The 22,122-nt window shown below is 42.0% G+C and overlaps 1 protein-coding gene across 12 annotated transcripts in view; it reads right to left on the minus strand.

Moving 5' to 3' along the window:
• ARHGEF9 (Cdc42 guanine nucleotide exchange factor 9) overlaps positions 1-22,122 on the minus strand; it is a 427,917-nt gene that overhangs the window by 43,659 nt on the left and 362,136 nt on the right. For all 12 annotated transcript variants that reach the window (XM_048213365.2, XM_057312109.1, XM_048213367.2 and 9 more), the window contains 2 exons: positions 12,709-12,941; positions 5,651-5,780 (listed from right to left, as the gene is read on the minus strand). In XM_048213365.2, the coding sequence (XP_048069322.1) occupies positions 5,651-5,780; positions 12,709-12,941 (363 nt within the window). The remainder of the gene's footprint in view (positions 1-5,650; positions 5,781-12,708; positions 12,942-22,122) is intronic.

Consider the following 22,122-nt stretch of genomic DNA (forward strand, 5'->3'; position numbering starts at 1 on the left):
CTCAGCCTTGCACCCAAAAACTTCAAGTCAAGGTTAGAGATGGAGATCCCTGCATCCCTCCAGAAATAATCAGAACAGCCTAGACATGGCAGTGGGCCAAAGAGAGGGGTAGCTAGAAATGGTATTCTTGAGCATACCACTTTTTTCCGTCTAAGGAATGAGAAGGAAAAGGGGAGTTCAGTGGAAATATTTTGTAATAATATAACCTCAAAAACAAAGCTCACAGAGACTGGGACTCCAGACTCCATTTCAGGGGTACCTTGGAACTTGAGTAAACATTCATCGTTGAGGGGTCCACACACTAACACAGAACTTCTGGGAGAGAAAGCTCTCAGGGTGAGGGATTTATGCAGGGCTTTCCTGTTGGATGGATGGGAAGCTGAGAATAGTACCAGTCTGCATTGTTCCACCCTGAGGCAGGCCAGGAAGATGTGCCACAGTCCATTTTGAATATATAAAAAGTGAAAGAAAGCCATAAAAACAGGCCAATGCCAGAAAAAGTTGGCCAAGATGACTTTTTTTTTCAGTATGACTTTTAAAGTTATACCCACTGTACCAGTCAGGAATACTATTTTAAGTACTTGCTACATGTAACTCCACCAAGCAAAGAAAGGAAGAAAGAAAGGAAGAAAGGAGGAAGGAAGGCAGGAAGGCAGGAAGGCAGGAAGGAAGAAGAAAGAAAGAAAACACCCCTATGCTCACCAAACTGATTGATGTCAGGTTACCCATATATCCTCTCTGTGTGTCAGTTTTCTCATCTTTATTGTATTTTTTTTAAAATTCTAAGGTCAATTTTTATTTCTACAGAAAAGGTAGTCAAAAGAATATAAAACACATGTAAATAATATTACTGAGTGAGCTTCAAGTGGAGTTTGACTCTGCAAAGACTGAGTCTAGAGGGAGAGGGAAGGCCATCTTGTCCCTGGGCTGGTGAGCTGCTCTGAAGGAAGAGACCAGCAGGCCACTGGCAACCTCACACTGGTGCTGGCTATAGCTAAGTCCTGCCAATTCCAGCCAATTTGAACCCTGGAAAGGGTCAAATTGTGCCGAGGGAGGGTCACAGTGGGGCTGTACTACATTTCCTCATCTTTAAAATGATTTTTTTACACTGAATTTCCTCATCTTTAAAATGAGGGTAATAACAGTACTAATCTCTTTTGGCTGTTGTGAAGATTATGTAAGTTAATATATACAAAGTTCTTAGGAAAGTACACTTTATACTGTGAGTTCTACATAAGTGGTATCTATTATCTTGAATATCATTATGCACTCTATATCCTATGTCACATATTCCTATTTAATACTCACAAGAACCCAATGAGGAATGTACTGTTATTACCCCCAAAACCAAGGTCAGAGAAATTGGAAGTAATTTGCCCAAAGAATCCAGAATCCAGGCCAGACTCCCTCCAAAGCCACCAAACCACAGCAGAATCATAATCCCTAGTGGAACAACTAGCTATCTTGGAAGATTTCTGAGGTGAGAATCTCACAAGACTTGGGTTCTGGGCCCAGTGTTGCCACCAACTCACTCTGTACCCTTGGGAAGTAGCTTAACCATTCTCAATTTGTTCTTTCAATTGAATAATGGATAATACAACGGTTTCTGATTAGTTCACTTCACATGGATGCTTGAGAGCAAAAATCAGGTTGCATAAAGAAAATGGCCCTCTCAGAGTTCAGATTTCTCACCCTTTGCCTCTTCCACCCCACTTGCACCATATGTTACTTTGCCTTGTCCCCAAAAGTGCAATCCCTTCCCACTACCACCTCCCCCATAGACATTATTTTCTTCCATTCCTCCAGGATTTTGCACACACTGTTCCCTCTGCCTGGAACATATTTGCCCCAGTGGAAAACCAAGGCCACTCATTCACCTTAATAGCCCAATGCCCAACACCCCATTCTAGTTACAGGCTGATTGTTCTGATGTGAGGCTGTGGCCTGAACAGATCTGGGGAAAGAAGGACAAGGGAAATGCCCTACTTTTCATACAGTTCATTTTCAATGCTGCCTATTGACAGGATGGCAGGGAAATATCAAACCCAGCCAGCCCTACACTTGATCTCCTGGTCCCAGAAGTATGACTCATCAAGCCACCTTAGCTTTTAAATAGATGGTTTTGCTGTTTCCATCACATTGGGTGTTTGTGTTTCCTCTGACTTTTTGGATTCAATTATCCAGTGGCAAACTGAAACAGGCCTTTGGGTATTATACAAGCAGGCTCTTAGGAGAGGGGTGCTACCACGATCACATACAGTCAAGTTCTCAAACATGAGCTACAAAGTTTGGCTCCTGGTAAAAAATCTCCAGGAAAAAAAAAGATTAAAAGGAAGCTGCCAGGGATATATTCCTTTTCCCTTCCTTTCAAGTGGATCTAATGAGTGGGAAAGGCAGCAATGTGACAGCTCAACCAAACATTAGCATCAGAGAAATTAGAAATGTAAATTTCCCTGAAACTATAGTCTGTGAGAACAGGTTCTTCTCCCTGTTGTTCCCCTAAGCCACTCTAAGGTAAGGATTTGAGGTATGGGTGATACTTTCACTCATCCATTTATTTTTAGGAGCCCTGGGGGGTGGGACAGAGCAGGGGGTACTTCATGAACTCTAGTCCTCACAGGAGGTCAGGGAGCAGGGATGATAACTGGAATTGAACAAAAAGACCCTGAATATTTATGGAATAAGTTGAGGCAGGGTCAGGTCTGGATATAATACAAGGCCTCCTACTCTCTAGCCAGATGTTCTGATTTATTGAGTAGATACCAATTGCCTGTATGCTGCCAACCCTCAACCCTCTTTCTCAATTCCTCTTCAAAGGAGATTAAGCTCTGAAGATTTCCCCTATGATGCTTTTTTTTAGTTTGACGAATTAAGTTGAAATTATTATGTGGATGCTTTGACAGCCACCCTGTTTGTTCAAACATCTGGGGGAGGGCAAGAAATCATTTTCTTGATTTGCAAGGCTTGTCCACAGCAGCCCTCAGCAAGCTGGGAGGACCTCTCTTTGCTTGTGCAACTGCTTGGACAAGTAGAACATACAAGAACCTATACCAGGGAACCAGTGAGGTTTGGCTACTTATGTCAATAGGTAGCAAGCCATGGAGTGGATATGTCCTATTGCCTTTTGGGGGTGGTTCTCCAGCACTCATACACCTTTAGCCATACTAGAGTTTGGATATTTCCCCCAAGGAAGTCTTACTGCCTTGCTTAGATCTGGACCCTTTACAGCAGAAACAAGTCCCTACAGTACCACAAAGGAAAGCAGCTGGGCTGTAGGAAGCAGAAGGTTGAAAGAGTATGTAGTGCAACAGAGATTAGAATACCACAGAGATAATCTGGAGACCCAATTAAAATTTTAGCTTTGTAGTCTTGGTCAGAAATAGGCTTCTCAGATTTCACCATCATTACAATGCAAGTGTGTATGTATGTGTGTGCATGTGTATACAAGCACATTTGCATGACCACAGCCAGAACTGTTGATAGGGAGAGTAGTCCCCTAAAAGCCCTGGTGACTGACATTCTAGAAGTCTTGAAGACTAGATATGACAAACATGAGACATTTTAGGCCTGCCCTCTGAAATGTACCCATTAGGATTCACTGGAGAAAAGCTTCCTAGAAGACAACCCCTCTAGAGCTAGTAAGTTCCACAGTGACCCCAGAGTCTGAAAAGGGAACCATAAGGAATTTTTCTTCTTATCAAATTAGATGAAGAAGGGCTTCACCAAGCAGCAGGGTGTCAGGGTTGTACATATGGGCTTGGTTGAGATTAGAAAATAATCAATCAAGCTAACAAAGGAGGCAGAGAGTGACCATTCTCCCATCAATCCTGGCTCAAAATTGTCTTTTTGTTTCCCATCCCCCCACTTCTAGACAAAAACACACGAAATTCCTTCTTAGATGCTGAGTCTTTAAATCATAGTTCAGTGCTTTCGAGTTTGGTATTAATAAGGCTCCATGGATAGGCCAAGGAATTTCAGGCTATTGTTGGTCCTCCATGGCTCCACCTTCAAGGACTGGAAGCCTAGAGCATATGGAGGAATTAGATCTTCCAGGCATTAAGGAAGAGGGAAGATGTTCCAGGGACTATGAAGGCAACTGCTGCTGGGAACTTCCTTTTACAGAGAACCCTGCAGGAGGAGAGAGAAAGAGGTCTGCTAACCAACCACAATTTCAGAGTGCCTTAGAGTTGATGGGCTTTCTAGAGGTCATTTGGTCTAGGCTTCTGCTTCTGATCAGGCAACTAAACAAAGTAAGCCAGACACAAGGGAAGCAGGAACCACGATTCCCTAATAAGTTTGGGCCAGTGTTGGTTTCCTCTTACAAGCAACAGTTTCTTTATATAGATTCGTTCCTTTCTCTTAATCTCAAACAATCGCTGCTTTTTCTACTCTTACGGGGACATTATCCTTTAAATAAGACTGAAAAATATGCCAAATGCTCGAATGTGCCAAGGCTGGTCTTTTCCAGCCATCTACACTAAGAAGGATCAGAGGTAGCAGAATAAATGAAGGATGATTTTTTCTGGACTTTGGTAAAATAGCTGTTTGCAAGGCTGATGCTTAATCTTCTTAGAATGTGCCACTGCTTGAAATATTAGGGAGATACTACCTCTCAATCACAGGAAATGATACCTGAGTTGAGGCAAGTGGAATAAGGAACTGGTTAAACTTCTGCACTCTTTACTATGAAGCTTAAGTTTGCTGCCCCCTCCCTGGTAGCATGACCAGCCTTTCCCATCTTGGTTATGTTAGCCTGTAGACTGTCAGATTTTACAATTTGGGTCTGAGAGATCAAAGTGAAATGCCATGACCCTTGGTTTTCTCAGTGGGCACAAGAGACAAACACTAAACGGTGTACTCAACACACACACCTGGGAGGCCTTAAAATTCACAGCTCTGTTTCTATTGAACAGAAACTCAAGAACCTCAACAGAGCAGTGGCATTAACAGAAGAAAAATCTCCATTTATTTGTTAAGTTGTATATATATCCTCTATAAGTGAGTATCTAGGAAAGGAAGGCTTTAGTGACTTCATTCACTGAAGACTTTCTGAGTTCAGAGAAGTTGTGGCTGTTTCCGATGAAATAGGAGGCTGTCAGGAATTATTTTTATAAGCAGGTGATAAAAAACAGAATTTGGTCTGTCGGTTGGACAGGAATGATGACCTTGGCCTCAAGTGTGCAAGCTTAGGTAGACCTAGTAAATGTGTCAGGGCAACATAATCTCACCAATGGAAAAAAGAAGTACATTGGCTGGCCTGCATCAGAGAACCAACCTTATATTCTGTGTCTGGGAATGAATTAGTACATACCACTTCTTACCCAAGTGTTCACCTGGTGGTGATAAAACTCCAGGACTGGAAAGAGGCTTGAAAGTCTATTGAGTCAATCCATTTTTTTTCTGGCAACACCCAAAGAGATGAACATTTCCTTTCTTAACAAAATGTTGCCTCAAAGATTTCTCCAACCTTCTTAGAAAGCCATTAAAGTACACAACACCTCTCATTAGTAGAATGTTTTACCTTGGCTCTAATCTAAATCCTTTCTGCTGCTCTTTTAATTTAATTCCTTTTCATCCATCTTTGGCCAAGATGTGATGTTCTAGTTAAGCTATTCAGACTCCCCAGTGCCCCTAGTGGTAAGAATCCTACCTCCCAGTCTAGGACAGATGCCTGCCACTGGGCAATCTTGTCAATATTCTCCAAACGCCGCTTGCGCTCATTGATCTGCTGAGTCACGTTTCTCATGACAGCTAGAGCAGCTGCCACATACCTGTAGTCACTGTGAAGACAGAAAAGTACAAGCTGGATGAATCAATGTGTTAGAGAACCAATGTGTTGGGTGCCAACCCTACAATCCATTCTTCTCTTCCTACTTAGTAACAGAGCCCTGATTTTCAGATGGAACCCATGGTACATAGAGTAAAAGATTACATTTCCTATCTTTCTTTACAGTAAGGGGTGACTGTGATTAGTCCAGTGATATGCAGATAGAAATTTTGGGCAGAGATTTTCAGAAACTTCCTTTAAGGAAGATAGCATATGCTGTTTTAGCCCTTCCTCAATCTCGATGTTTGAATATAGATGTGATGGTTGAAGTTCTAGTAGCTATCTTGGACCATAAGAAAAAGGTCCCTACTCCTAGGCATAGGATAACAGAAAGTTGGAAGGAGCCCAAGTCTTTGATGACCATAGAGCTACTATAGCAGTCATGGACTGTCTACCTGCAGACTTTTATTTTTTACATGAAAGGGAAATAGACCCTTATCTTTTTTATAACATTATTTTTGTGTCCAATCTGATACAACCAGCCAAGGATCAAGAAGGCAAACTGAGGGCTTCAGATGGGAGGGGGTTGGGGGAATGGTATAGGCTGGTGATGGGTAGTAAGGAGGGCACATATTGCATGGTGCACTGGGTGTTATACGCAACTAATGAATCATGGAACTTTACATCAAAAACCAGGGATGTACTGTATGGTGACTAACATAATACAATAAAAAATATTATTATAAAAAAGAAAAAAAAAAGAAGGGAACCTTATACATGGCATAGCTCAGAGCTTTACCATCCCTTCCACCACTTATTTCTAGGGAACTCTGCCCAAAGTCACTGTGAAGTGAAATAATATCTACTCTTTTCCTCCAGTATGATATACAGATAGGATGTAGCACAGTGGTTAAGAACAGACTCTGGATCCATATTCTTTGGGCTCAAACCCTAGTTTTGTCACTGACTAGTGGTCTTTGGCAAGTCTTAATGACTCTCTCAATGACTCAGTTTCTTCATATGTGAAATGGGAAGAATTATAGGAAGGTTTGTTGAGGGCTTAATCATCCACATAAACTGTTTTGCTCTTGGCCTATAGTAAATGTTAGCGGTATTATTAGTACAAATCAAACATTTCTCTAGTATAGACACCATACGGGTTACCTCCCAAAACCTCTAGTCCCAGAAGTGCAACTTCTGGGCCGTTTCCTGGGACTTTGGATGGCCTACTTGTTGAAGGTTATACCATCCTGTCCAGTTTTCTCTGCTTGTCCGATCTGATTTCCAATCAAATGATCCCTGTGAAAGGCACACTGAAAGTGAGATCCCAGCCATTTGGTGGAGCTACCAATAGACTGAGAGGGCAAGAGGATGGATTATGATTCAGTCTTAACTAACCTTTCCTTAGAAAAGCTAAACATGCTTTATGGTCATTAACTATCTCACTGTCCCAGCACTAATTAGAAAGAAGAAAGGAGGGAAAAAAGATACATAGCAACTATCTTTTTTTTTTTTTCCTAATACACTGAAGTGTGGGGTGGTTGGCCAGTCAGAGACACAGAGAAGGTAGTTCTAACTGCCAGGTCAGACACCATGCAGCACCTCCTCTTAGATGGCCTCCCTGCATTCTGTGAACACCTGCCAGACCACAGTCTTCAAACGTTACTAAATTTTATCACTTCCAGGAACAGGATGCTCATTATACATCCTAACCAGTTTATTCTGTCTCAAGACAACTTTGTAAAAAAACAAACAAAAAAAACCCCCAAAACAAACAAACAACCCCTCTTATTTATTCTGAACCTTAATAAATGTTAGCTATTACCAGTTTTTCTTCTCGATCCAACTGCTGACTTATATTGAACTCATGGTTGACTAATGCTTCCTAAGTCTCTTTAAAATATGCTGTCTAGGGGTGCCTGGGTGGCTCAGTGGTTAAATGTCTGCCTTCAGCTCAGGTCATGATCCCAGGGTCCTGGGATCTAGCCCCACATCGGGCTCCCTGTTCAGCGGGGAGTCTGCTTCTCCCTCTGCCCTTCCCCCTGCTTTCTCTCTCTTTCTGAAATAAATAAATAAAACATTTAAAAAAATATGCTGTCTAGAAGCTGTATGTCTCTAAGCCTGTCCTCAAACTCTAAGTCTCCCTCTTGATTTCTTGGACTGAACTGCAAAACCTTACATTTGTTCTTTTTTTAAAATCCAATTAGCCACCATCATTAGTTTTTAATATAGTTTTTAATGATTCATTAGTTATGTATAACACCCAGTGCTCATCACATCATGTTCCCTCCTTAATGCCTATCACCCAGTTACACCATCACCCTACCCACCTCCTTTCTGCAACCCTCAGTTTGTTTCCTGGAGTCAAGGGTCTCTCATGGTTTGTCTCCCTCTCTGATTTCCTCCCATTCAGTTTTCCCTCCCTTCCCCTATGGCCCTCTGCAGTATTCCTTATATTCCACATATGAGTGAAACCATATGATAATTGTCTTTCTCTGACTGATTTATTTCACTTAGCGTAATAACCTCCAGTTCCATCCATGTCGATGTAAATGGGAGGTATTCATCCTTTCTGATGGCTGAGTAATATTCCAGTGTATATATGAACCACAACTTCTCTTTTTCAAGATTTTGTGTATTTATTTGACAGACAGTACAAGTAGGGGGAGTGGCAGGGAGGGGGAGAAGCAGGCTCCTGCTGAGCAGAGAGCCCGCGGTGGGGCTCAACCCCAGGATCCTGGGATCATGACCTGAGCCAAAGGCAGACACGTAACTGACTGAGCCACCCAGGTGCCCCTGAACCACAACTTCTTTATCTATTCATCTGTTGAAGGACATCTCAGCTCCTTCCACAGTTTGGCTATTGTGGATATTGCTGCTATAAACATTGGGGTGCAGGTGCCCCTTCTTTTCACTACATCTGTATCTTTGGGGTAAATACCCAGTAGTGCAATTGCTGGGTCGTAGGGCAGCTCTGTTTTTAATGTCGTGTTTTCCAGAGTGGCTGTACCGCTTGCATTCCCACCAACAGTGAAAGAGGTTTCCCCTTTCTCCACTTCCTCACCAACATTTGTTTCCTGTCTTGTTTTTTAGCCATTCTAACATTTGTTCTTGTTATATTCTATCTTTTTACAGTTACTTGCTCCAGCATATGGGCAATCTGTTGGGCTCTGTATGACTACCAAAGTTTCTCCCTAGCAAGGCTATCTGAGCCTGCTATTTGGAAGCACAGTAGGGTGATGACAAAAGGGGTAGGTGCAGTGTAGAAGCTGCTGACATAAATAAGTGCCCCTGTTCTTTGGGCCCATTTACTATCTCCTATGCCATTCCTCTCTCTGGTTTGAAGGTACCAGGAAAATGACTTAAACCACTTTGGGGAACTAAAGCATAAAGTTATGCTGTCCAATATGGTAGCCACTAGGTACATTTATTTAAAATTAAATATAATTATTTTTTATAATAATATTTTTTATTATGTTAGTCACCATACAGTACATCCCTGGTTTTTGATGTTCAGTTCCATGATTCATTAGTTGCGTATAACACCCAGTGCACCATGCAATATGTGCCCTCCTTAATACCCATCACCAGCCTATCCCATTCCCCCACCCCCCTCCCCTCTGAAGCCCTCAGTTTGTTTCTCAGAGTCCATGGTGTCTCATGCTTCATTCCCCCTTCTAATTACCCCCCTTTCTTTATCCCTTTCTTCTCCTACCGATCTTGCTAGTTCTTATAAAAAAATAAAAAAATTAAATTAAATTAAATATAATTAAAAAATTAGTACTTCAGTTGCACCAGCTACATTTCTCAGTACTCAAGTCATATGTGGCCAGTGGCTACTACAGTGGACAGCACAGATACAAAACGTTTACATTATTGTAGAAAGTTCCATTGGACAGCACTGGAATGAGAATGCCTATTACCTCTGACCCCGTGTACTACTCAGCCATGGGTTCATTATGGTCACGGTGCCATACTGTCATTCAACCTTCACCATTTTTAGCCGACTGCCTTTCTTACGATGGTTAGAGGGGGACGGTCCCCATATTTAACCTTCCCCACTAGCTTTAGGAGTGGGTGAGAGAAGAACTGAACAGTTGTGGTCTCACCTAAACCCTACGCAGAGCCCCCAGCCCTTCAGATGAGGTCTGGGCCCAGCCCCTGGATAAGATCTACTGAACCAAGACATGTCAGCTAACCTCCCTCTTCTATAGAGTCTTTCTTCCTGTTAGCTTAAGAAAGGTTGGAAGGCAGGGTGGGGACACATCACCCTTCTGTAAGAAAAGGCAGTATTATTATCCATTTATTACTCTCCATCAATCTAATCTTTTCCTTTAGAGGCCATTCTGACTGCTTGCATTTCAGACCTACTTTCCTTCAAGCTGGCAGCAGCCTCTAAGTGACTTCAGATCTAAGCTACTATGACATGCATCACAGGAGCTGTCATCTTAATACAGCACCCTGAGGCCTGCCAAAAGAAGTGCCCCATGGTCTGGGGATAGTGCTGGGCCCAATAGGTCACCCTGAAGGAGGACTGGTATTCCTGTATCCTGCCAATGCCTGAGCCACTCTCTCAGCACTCTGGAGCTCAGTGGGTAGAAAGAGAGGGGACCAGGGACCCAGAGGGCAAGAAGACCTTAAGGCAGGGGTTCCAATGACAACATGAAAGACCACAGGGATGGCAAATCCCAGGCAGATATCCTACCTTACTGTCTCCCACTGAACTCAATGAGGCTTAAGAAACTCACATAGTTGGGGCATCTGGGTGGCTCAGTCCTTAAGCGCCTGCCTTCGGCTCAGGGCGTGATCCCAGAGTCCTGGGATCGAGCCCCGCATCAGGCTCCCTGCTGGGAGCCTGCTTCTTCCTCTCCCACTCCCCCTGCTTCTGTTCCCCCCTCTCGCTGGCTGTCTCTCTCTCTGTCAAATAAATAAATGAAATCTTTAAAAAAAAAAGAAACTCACATAGTTCTGGGCTGTGCTTTGAAAATGGTCTTTCTGGGACTCAAACAATTGTGCAATATATAATTTACTTATTAATATTATCAATCCACAAGTATGATTTTTAGAGCCCTCTGCTAGATTCCATGAAACAGATACTCAGGAGTAGGTGAGAGATGAGCTATAATATAAAAACATTTGAGAACCACTCTTTGAATATACTGGTTTTAAAACCATTGGTCTGAAGGTTGCTCCTCTGAGATTTTGGTACAATAATGATCACTTCTTAGCACCCTGAAGTATAACTGTGGAGGTCATTTAGGCTCATGACATCATGGGCTGGCAGAACTAGAAGAGGCCTTCCAGACTGGCTAGTACAATGGCTCATAAACTTTTTGGGCATGAAAATTACCTGGAGGGCTCTTTACAAAGCTAGGTTCCCAGACCACTGTCCACACTTTGCCACATAGACTTGCTTTTTGGGCCTCAGTCTTTGTAGCCATAAAATGAGGACGTCTGACTAGAAGACCTTCCTTTAAGGGCTTTCCATTTTAGGTGCCATAAATATTTTCCATTTTTATTTTTAAAATATCCTAATTTTAGTGGGAGTTCTTCAGCGTCTTATTAGCTCTCACAAGAAACTGTAACCTTAGAAAACTTGGGACTCAGTTCTAGCAATGGTCTATATTAAGTCTTCTAAAATAACATTTAGTCACCTCCAAATTTCATGTCTAATGAGTATGCCCACCATCCCCCAGCTAGTAAACAGCCTCAGGGAGAAGGGAGCAGAGTCCTCTTTTGGGAGGTCCTTCACTACCTGCCTCTCTCATAGCCAACAAGGCATGGCAGGCAGAGCTACCACTGGTGGTATTCTCACACAAAGGGAGAGTCCGGTGTTACCACATTTGGATTCAAATCTGAAATTTGTCCAAGGCTCCGGAAACTGAAGCACATGACCATGATTTCCTAAAGAAACACCATCAACTTAAAAATGAACCCAGGGATTGGCCTTGAGCTTAGCATAAACAAAACCAACTGGCCCACAAACATGGCCTTACACAGCTAGGTCTGAGAGTCAGCTCCAAAGAAACCAGGCAATGGAGCCAAGTGAGAATAGGAAGTGGGCCTAATGAGAATTAGGCAGAAAGCTAAGGGAAATTGGACAAAGTTCTTCTTTCTTCTTGGAGGGTTCAATCAGGAAGAGAGCTGAGTATGTCAAAGATCAGGGATTTAATACAAATTAAAGATGGCTATAAAAAGGCTGAGGGCTCTAGGTCATAAAGTAAAGCATGTGAAAGAGTGGGGGGTGGTTTACTCATTGTTGGAGATGACTCTCAGCATATACCTTGCTGGTAGGCTCATTTACTGGTAGATCATTTCCATTCAGAGAGAGATAAGTTTCTGGGTCATTTTTGGGTTGGTTTTCTTAAAAAATACTGAAAATTAGAAAAAAGAAAAAAAAAACTTCAGGAGAAGTCTCAAGTCTGTTTACATCCCAGTCATGTTCTGAGTCTAAAGGGAAGGTACAGTTGAGATGAGGCAGAGGAGGGTGGAAAAGACTAAAGAATACGAGGGATATAGCCTTGCAGAAGAAATCTAAGGTCAGTAAAAGTTATGTAGGCTGTTATTAGGCTATTGAATCTATCAAACAAACAGAGCAGAATAGACAGTTGAATAATTATTCCATCTGGATTATTTCAGTTAGCTAAATTTAGGACTAAAGATCCATCTAAGCTCCCTGAAGGCAGGGTGTAAGTTGTGTAGTAATGATGATGCATACTGATTTTTTTGTGCATAGTGATTCCCAGCTTTATAAGAAACTCTCACAAGCATTCCTTTGCTTTACATACACAATAACCTTGCGAGGTAAGCAAAAATATACCATCATCCCATTGTGCAGATAAGTTAACAGAAGCTCAGAAAAAGCTAAAGAACATATATTCTTAATAAAGACTAACATGTAGTTGAAGCTCTCCTAACTCCTGCTTCTCTCTATCCTTTACCTATGATCCTGGGCAGTATATTTGAGAAGTTCAGCCAGTTGTAAGGGATACTTGCAGATCTTCTGCACTGGCGTCAAAAGGAAACCATCAATAGCAATGTCAATCATCTGCTGCAAGAGGCGACAGGCCTCAAAGAAGTGCTGGTAGCGGCTGTCCTTCATTAGTTTGGAGAGTTCCATGCAAGCGTCCAGGTGGTTGTTACAATACTCGGAGTATATCCAGAATCCATCTTGCTATGAGCACAGGAAAAATGGAGAGAAAAAAAAGTCTACTGAGAATTCCAAAAAGAAGCTTTGGAGAAATGAAAAAAACAGATCCTATCCTTATGTAGGAATATCAAAATGGTAACAATGTCAATCTTTCCTAAATTGATTCATAATTTAATAATAAAATAAAGGAATTATCTGGGAAGTAGACAAACTGTAAACACTTGTATAGAAAAAATAAGTAGGAATAGTAGTGAAATTCTATTAAAAAAGGGTAATGACAGAACAATGCTCCTGACATAAGTAAAAACACTACAGCAATAAAATTCTGGCACTGGATTTTATTTTTTATTTTTTCAAGTTTTTATTTTAATTTCAGTTAGTTAACATGCAGTGTTAGTTTCAGGTATACAATACAGTGACTCAACAATTCCATACATCACCCAGTGCTCATCACAACAAGGGCACTTTTTAATCCCCACCACCTATTTAACCCATCCACCCACCCACCTCTCCTCTGGTAACCATCAATTTGCTCTCTATAGGTAAGAGTCTGTTCCTTGGTTTGTCTCTCTCCTTTTTTTTTTCCGTTGCTCGTTTGTTTTGTTTCTTAAATTTCACATATGAGAAAAATCACATGGTATTTGTCTTTCTCTGACTGACTTATTTTGCTTAGCATTGTGTCCTCCATCTCCATCCATGTCTCTGCAAATGGCAAGATTTCCTTATTTTTATGGGTAATATTCCAGTGTGTGTGTATGTATGTGTTATACACCACATATTCTTTATCCATTTGTCTATTGATGGACACCTGGACAGCTTCCACATTTTGGATATCGTAAATAATGCTGCTATAAATGTAGGGGTGCATGTTTCCTTTTGAATTAATGTTTTTGGAATTTTGAGGTAAAATACCAGGTAGTGTGATTATTTGATCACAGGGTAGTTCAATTTTAACTTGTTGAGAAACCTCCATACTGCTTCCACAGGGGCTGCACCAGTTTGCATTCCCACCAACAGTGCAAGAGGGTTGCTTTTCAGCACCTGTTGTTTCTTGTGTTATTTTAGCCATTCTGATAGGGATGAGATGGTATCTCATTGTAGTTTTGATTTGCATTTCCCTGATGATGAGTGATATTGAGTATCCTCTCATTTGTCTATTGGCCATCTGTTTATCTTCTTTGAAGGAATGCTTGTTCGTATATTCTGCCCATTTTTAAAATGGATTATTTGCCTTTGGGGTGATAAGTTGTATTGGTGTTTTTACATAATTTGGATACTAACCCTTTATCAGATATGTCATTTGCAAATGCCTTCACCCATTTGGTAGGTTGACTGTTTCCTTAGCTGTGCAGAGACTTTTATTTTGATACAGTCTCAATAGTTGATTTTTGCCATGGTTTCCCTTGCCTCAGGAGACATACCTAGAAAAATGTTGCTATGGCTGATGTCCGGGACATTACTGCCTCTGCTCCCTTCTAGGATTTTTATGGTTTCATGTCTCACATTTAGGTCTTTAATCCATGTTAAATTTGTTTTTGTTTATGGTGTAAGAAAGCGTTCTAGTTTCATTCTTTTGCATGTAGTTGGCACACTTTCCTAAGAGCATTTGTTAAAGAGATTGTCTTTTTCCCATTGGATATTTTTTAACTTTTTGATGAACTTCCACACTGTTTCCCAAAGTGGCTGTACCAGCTTGCATTCCCACCAACAATGTAAGAGGGATCACCTTTCTCCACATCCTCTCCAAAATTTGTTGTTTCCTGCCTTGTCAATTTTTGCCATTCAAACTGGCGTAAGGAGGTATCTCAATGTGGTTTTCATTTGAAATTCCCTGATGGCTAATGATTTTGAACATTTTTTCATGTGTCTGTTAGCCATTTGTATGTCTTCATTGGAAAGTGTCTGTTCATATCTTCTGCCCATTTTTTTTATAATGATTTTTTATTATATTATGTTAGTCACCATACAGTACATCCCCGGTTTCCAATGTAAGGCTCGATGATTCATTAGTTGTGTATAACACCCAGTGCACCATGCAATACGTACCCTCCTTACTACCTATCACCGGTCTATCCCATTCCCCCAACCCCTTCCTCTCTGAGGCCCTCAGTTTGTTTCTCATAGTCCATAGTCTCTCATGTTTCATTCCCCCTTTTGATTACCCCCTTTCTTTATCCCTTTCTTCCCCTACCGATCATCCTAGTTCTTATGTTCCATAGATGAGAGAAATCGTATGATAATTGTCTTTCTCTGCTTGACTTATTTCACTTAGCATTATCTCCTCCAGTGCCGTCCATGTTGTAGCAAATGTTGAGAACTCGTTCTTTCTGATAGCTGAGTAATATTCCATTGTATATATGGACCACAACTTCTTAATCCAGTCATCTGTTGAAGGGCATCTCGGCTCCATCCACGATTTAGCTATTGTGGACATTGCTGCTATGAACATTGGGGTGCATATGGCCCTTCTATTTATTACGTCTGTATCTTTGCGGTAAAAACCCAGTAGTGCAATGGCTGGATCATAGGGTAGCTCAATTTTTAACTTTTTAAGGGACCTCCACACCGTTTTCCAGAGTGGTTGTACCAACTTGCATTCCCACCAACAATGTAGGAGGGATCCCCTGTCTCCACATCCTCTCCAACAATTGTTGTTTCTTGCCTTGTCTATTTTTGCCATTCTAACTGGCGTAAGGTGGTATCTCAGTGTGGTTTTGATTTGAATTTCCTTGATGGCTAATGATTTTGAACATTTTTTCATGTGTCTGTTAGCCATTTGTATGTCTTCATTGGAAAAGTGTCTGTTCATATCTTCTGCCCATTTTTTGATTTATTTGTTTCTCGTGTATTGAGTTTGAGAAGTTCTTTGTAGATCTTGGATACCAGTCGTTTATCTGTAGTGTCATTTGCAAATATCTTCTCCCATTCCGTGAGCTGCCTCTTAGTTTTTCTGACTGTTTCCTTGGCTGTGCAGAAACTTTTAATCTTGATGAAGTCCCATAAATTCATTTTATCTTTTGTTTCTCTTGCCTTTGGGGATGTCTCATGAAAAAGGTTGCTTTGGCTGATGTCGTAGAGGTTGCTGCCTATGTTCTCCCCTAGAATTTTGATGGATTCCTGGCTCACATTGAGGTCTTTCATCCATTTGGAGTTTATTTTTGTGTATGGTGTGAGAGAGTGGTCAAGTTTCATTCTTTTGCATGTAGCTGTCCAATTTTCCCAGCACCATTTATTGAAGAGACTGTCTTTTTCCCACCGGATGTTTTTTCCTGCTTTATCAAAGATTAGTTGCCCAAAGAGACAAGGGTCAATTTCTGGGCTCTCTATTCTGTTCCATTGGTCTATGTGTCTGTTTTTGTGCCAGTACCATGCTGTCTTTGTGATCACAGCTTTGTAGTACAGCTCGAAATCCGGCATTGTGATGCCCCCAGCTTTGTTTTTCCTTTTCAACAGTTCCTCGAAGATTCGGGGCCTTTTCTGTTATCATACAAATTTAAGGACTATTTGTTCCAATTCTTTGAAAAACGTCCTCGGTATTTTGATCAGGATAGCATTGAAAGTGTAGATTGCTCTGGGTAGCATGGACATTTTAACTATGTTAATTCTTCCGATCCATGAGCATGGAATATTTTTCCATCTTTTTGTGTCTTCCTCAATGTCTTTCAAGAGTGATTTATAGTTTCTAGAATATAGGTCCTTTATGTCTCTGGTTAAGTTAATTCCAAGGTAACGTATGGTTTTTGGTGCTATTGTAAATGGGATGGATTCCCTAATTTCTCTTTCTTCGGTCTCTGGTATTCGTGTACAGAAATGCAACTGATTTCTGAGCATTGATTTTGTATCCCGCCATGTTACTGAATTGCTCTATAACTTCTAATAGTTTGGGAGTGGCTTCTTTTGGGTTTTCCATATAGAGTATCATGTCATCGGCAAAGAGAGACATTTTGACTTCTTCTTTGCCGATTTGAATACCTTTGATCCCTTTTTGTCGTCTGATTGCTGTTGCAAGGACTTCTATTACTATGTTGAATAATAGGGGCGAGAGTGGGCATTCTTGTCGAGTTCCTGATCTTAAGGGAAAGGCTTCCAGCCTTTCCCCAATGAGAATAATATTTGCAGTACGCTTTTCATAGATGGCTTTTATGAGATTGAGAAATATACCTTCTATTCCTACACTCTGAAGGGTTTTAATCAGGAAAGGATGCTGTATTTTATCAAATGCTTTTTCGGCATCAATTGAGAGGATCATATGGTTCCTGAGTCTTTTCTTGTTGATATGATGTATCACGCTGATTGATTTGCGAATATTGAACCACGCTTGCATCTCAGGTATGAATCCCACTTGATCGTGATGGATAATCCTTTTAATGAACTGTTGGATTCTATTAGCAAGTATCTTGTTGAGGATTTTGGCGTCCATATTCATTAGGGAAATCGGTTTGTAATTCTCCTTTTTGAGGGGGTCTTTGCCTGGTTTGGGGATCAAGGTAATATTGGCCTCATAGAATGAGTTTGGTAGCTTTCCTTCTGTTTCTATTTTTTGAAATAGCTTTAGGAGAATAGGTATTATTTCTTCTTTGAATGTTTGGTAGAATTCCCCAGGAAAACCGTCCGGGCCCGGAGTTTTGTTATTTGGAAGGTTGTTTATCACTGACTCAATTTCTTCATAATTAATTGGCCTGTTTAAGAAATCAATTTCTTCCTGTTTCAATCTTGGTAGTTTATAGGTTTCCAGGAAGGATTCCATCTCTTCCAGATTGCTTAGTTTATTGGCATATAGCTGTTGATAAAAATTTCTAATAATCCTTCCAATTTCAATGGTGTTCGTCATGACCTCTCCTTTTTCATTCATAATTTTAATAATCTGGGTCCTTTCTCTTTTCTTTTGGATTAGTGTTGCCAGTGGTCTGTCAATTTTATTGATTCTCTCCAAGAACCAGCTTCTAGTCCTGTTGATCAGCTCTACTGTACTTTTGGTTTCTGCTTGATTGATTTAAGCTCTAATTTTGGTCAACTGCTTCCTCGTGTGTGGATTAGGCCTGTCTCTCTGTTGCTGTTCAAGCTTCTTGAGGTGAGAATATAAAAACTGCATTTTAGATTTTTCTATTCTTTTGAGTGAGGCTTGGATGGCTATGTATTTCCCCCTTAGGACTGCCTTTGCAGTATCCCATAGGTTTTGGACAGTTGTATTTTCATTCTCATTGGTCTCCATAAATTGTTTAATTTGATTTTTGATTTCCTGGTTTATCAAGTCATTCCTGAGCAGGATGTTTCTTAGTCTCCAACTGTTTGAGTTTCTTCCAAATTTTTCCTTGTGGTTGAGTTCCAATTTCAGAGTGTTGTGGTCTGAGAATATGCAGGGGATAATTTTGATCTTTTGGTATCGGTTGAGACCTGTTTTGTGTCCCAGAACATGGTCTATTCTTGAGAATGTTCCATGGGCATTAGAATAGAATGAGTATTCTTTGGTTCTGGGGTGTAGTGTTCTATATATATCTATGAGGTCCAACTCGTCGAATATGGCATTCAAAGCCTTTGATTCTTTGCTTAGTTTTTGCCAGGGTGTTCTGTCTATTTCTGAGAGTGGAATGTTGAGGTCCCCTACTATTAATGTATTTTTATTTATATGTCTCTTTATTCTGGTTAAGAGTTGGCTTGTGTATCTTGCTGCTCCCCTGTTGGGGGCATATATATTTATAATTGTCATATCCAGTTGTTGAATACATCCTTTAAGAATAATATAGTGCCCTTCTGCGTCTCTAACTATAGTCTGTAGTTTAAAATCCAATGTATCTGATATGAGAATTGCTACACCAGCTTTCCTTTGAGGTCCATTTGAGTGAAAGATGGTACTCCATCCCCTTACTCTCAGTCTGAATGCATCTTTGGGTTCGAAATGAGTCTCTTGTAGAAAGCAAATGGATGGGTCATTTCTTTTTATCCAATCTGCAACCCTGTGGTGCTTTATGGGAGAATTTAAGCCATTAACATTAAGGCTGAGTACTGAGAGATATGATTTTAATGATGCCATGTTGCCAGTAAAGTCTTTGTTTGTATTGGCTGTGACTTTCTGTTCTGTATCACTCTTGGGGCCTTTTTACTTTTATAGAACCCCCCGTAATATCTCCTGTAGGGCTGGTATCGTGGTTATGAAATTGGTTAGTGACTGGCGATTCTGAAATGTCTTTATTTCTCCATCAATTCTGAATGACAGCCTTGCTGGATATAGGATCCTTGGCTGCATGTTTTTCTCTGAAAGAGCTTTAAATATGCTCCCCCAACCCTTTCTCTCATACCAGGTCTGTGTAGACAGGTCTGACGTAATTCTGATGCCTGTGCCTTGGTACGTGAGAAATTTCTTTGCCCTAGCCGCTTTCAATACTGTATCCTTGGATCTAATATTCGCGAATTGCACTATGACGTGACGTGGCGTAGGTTTGTTGTGGTTGAGCTTGGGAGGGGTCCTCTCTGCCTCTTGGACAGGAATGTTTGTTTCCCTTGCTAGATTAGGGAAGTTTTCAGCTACAATTTGTTCAAATATCTCTTCTAGACCTCTGTTTTTCTCCACCCCTTCGGGGATGCCGATGATTCTAACACTGGATCGTTTCATTGAGTCAGTGATCTCCCATAACCTACATTCATTGGCGTGGATTTTTTTAAGACCATCTTCTATTTTCATTTTTTCCTCTATTAACCCATCCTCCAATTCACTAACCCTTTCCTCTGCTTCTGTGACCCTGGCCTTCAGAGCCTCTAGTTTTGCCTGCATTTGGCTCATAGAATTTTTAATTTCTGTCAGATTCGCTCTCATTTCTGTCCTTAGGGATTCTATATTCTCAGTAACCTTTTCGTTAATACTTTTTTCAATTCTACTCACCATTTTGACCATCGTTACTCTGAATTTCATTTCTGATAATTTGGTTATATCCATATCCATTATTTCTATGGCAGAGGCCACAGACTCACTGTCTTTTCTTTGCTGGGGGGGGGCTTCTCCTTCTTGTCATTCTGATGAGGAGAGGTTGCGGGGTTGTCCAGAGCCCAAATTATTGACTGGGTCCCAGGCCGTGCCCCTTGTTTTATAGGGATCTTAGGGATGTGGGCTTCTTCTTTAAAGATTTTATTTATTTATCTGAGAGAGAGAGAGACAGTCAGCAAGAACGGGAACAGAAGCAGGGGAGTGGGAGAGGAAGAAGCAGGCTCCCAGCGGAGGAGCCCGATGAGGGACACCTTTCCGGAATGCCGGGATCACGCCCTAAGCGGAAGACAGGCGCTCAATGACTGCACCACCCAGGTGCCCTGCGTTGTGGGCTTCCTGATTTTTCAGCCTGCCTTCTGTGTTCTGGGGGAGGGGCCTGCTACACCGAAACTCAGGCAACCCTGTTTGCGTAGAGTCTCCGTGTCCCCCGCGAGGGGGGATGGGGATGGGCACGCTGTGAGCCGGTATTTCCAGGCTTTTGTTCTCTGGAGGCTTTCCCTGGTGGTCTGCTATGCCTCTTCTGAGAGTCAGAGCAGCAGAAGCTGAATTGTCACAGAACAGAGGGATTGCGGCCCGTTCTCCACTGATGTTCCGGCCACTTTAACTCTGTTTCTGTTGGTGCTGCTCAACCAACAGCATCCCGGGATGTGCGCCCCACACCCGATGTCCCTGCCCTCACTTCCAGGGCCGGCGCGGCTCTGTCCTTTGTGTTTCTAATGCCGCCAGCCGCCCCGCGCGCTCCCGGATCTCCTGGTCTCAGTCTATGCCCGGTGACCACACCAGGATTCTGGTGTTCCGTGAGAAGCCTGGTGGCGAGTGCACCCGGTTCAGGGTCTCAGTCTGCTGTTTCGCGGGTGCCAACCGCGAGTCCACCCGCTCCCCAGTGCAGGTGGCCCGCCAGCCGCCAGCCGCCCCGCGCTCTCCGGGAGCCCCCGGTCTCAGTCTGGATCCTGTGAGCACACCGGGATTCTGGTGTTCCGCGAGATGCCTGGTGGTGCGCGCTCCCGGCTCACCGGTCTCAGTCCACTCTCTTGCGGGTGCCTTCCCTGAGTCCACCCGCTCCCCCGTGCAGGTGGCTGCCACTTCCCGGTGCCCGAATGCGGCGGCTCCCTCCCCCTTCCGTTTATCTTCCGATATCTGTGCGTGGTTTCAGGGCTCCCCTCTTCGTACCTCAATACTCAGCGCTGGAGATGTTCATTTGTAGAGATCCAGATGTATCTTCCTGCGTCTCAGGCTGATTCCATGGTTATTTAGGCTGGTCTGGTACCTATCCAGCTCGACTCAGGGGACCAGCTGAAAAAGGGGTCCCCTACTCCTCCGCCATCTTAACTCTGCCCTTCTTCTGCCCATTTTTTGATTTGATTATTTGTTTCCCGTGTATTGAGCTTGAGAAGTTCTTTGTAGATCTTGGATACCAGTCTTTTATCTGTAGTGACATTTGGAAATATCTTCTCCCATTCCATGGGCTGCCTCTTAGTTTATTTGACTGTTTCCTTGGCTGTGCAGAAGCTTTTGATCTTGATGAAGTCCCACAAGTTCATTTTTTCTTTTCTTTCTCTTGCCTTTGGAGATGTGTCATGAAAAAAGTTGCTGTTGCTGAGGTCAAAGAGGTTGCAGCCTATGTTCTTCTCTAGGATTTTGATGGATTCCTGTCTCACATCGAGGTCTTTCATCCATTTAGAGTTTATCTTTGTGTATGGTGTGAGAGAGTGGTCAAGTTTCATTCTTTTGCATGTAACTGTCTAATTTTCCCAGCACCGTTCATTGAAGAGACTTTTTTCCACTGGAGGTTTTTCCCTGTTTTCTCAAAGATTAGTTGCCCAAAGAGCTGAGGGTCCATTTCTGGGTTCTCTATTCTGTCTCATTGGTCTATGTGTCTGTTTTTGTGCCAGTACCATGCTGTCTTTGTGATCAAAGCTTTGTAGTCCAACTTGAAGTCCGGCAACGTGATGCCCCCAGCTTTGTTTTTCCTCTTCAACAATTCCTTGGCGATTCGGCACCTTTTCTGTTTCCACACAAATTTAAGGGCTGTTTGTTCCAGTTCTTTGAAGAATGTCATTGGTATTTTGATCAGAATGGCATTGAAAGTGTAGATTGCTTTGGGTAGCATAGACATTTTAACAAGAAAAGTGTCAAGAACCATATGATCCTCTCAACTGATGCAGAAAAAGCATTTGACAAAATACAGCATCCTTTCCTGATTAAAACCCTTCAGAGTGTAGGGAT

This window comes from Ursus arctos, chromosome X (assembly GCF_023065955.2).
Source record: "Ursus arctos isolate Adak ecotype North America chromosome X, UrsArc2.0, whole genome shotgun sequence".
NCBI lineage: Eukaryota > Metazoa > Chordata > Mammalia > Carnivora > Ursidae > Ursus > Ursus arctos.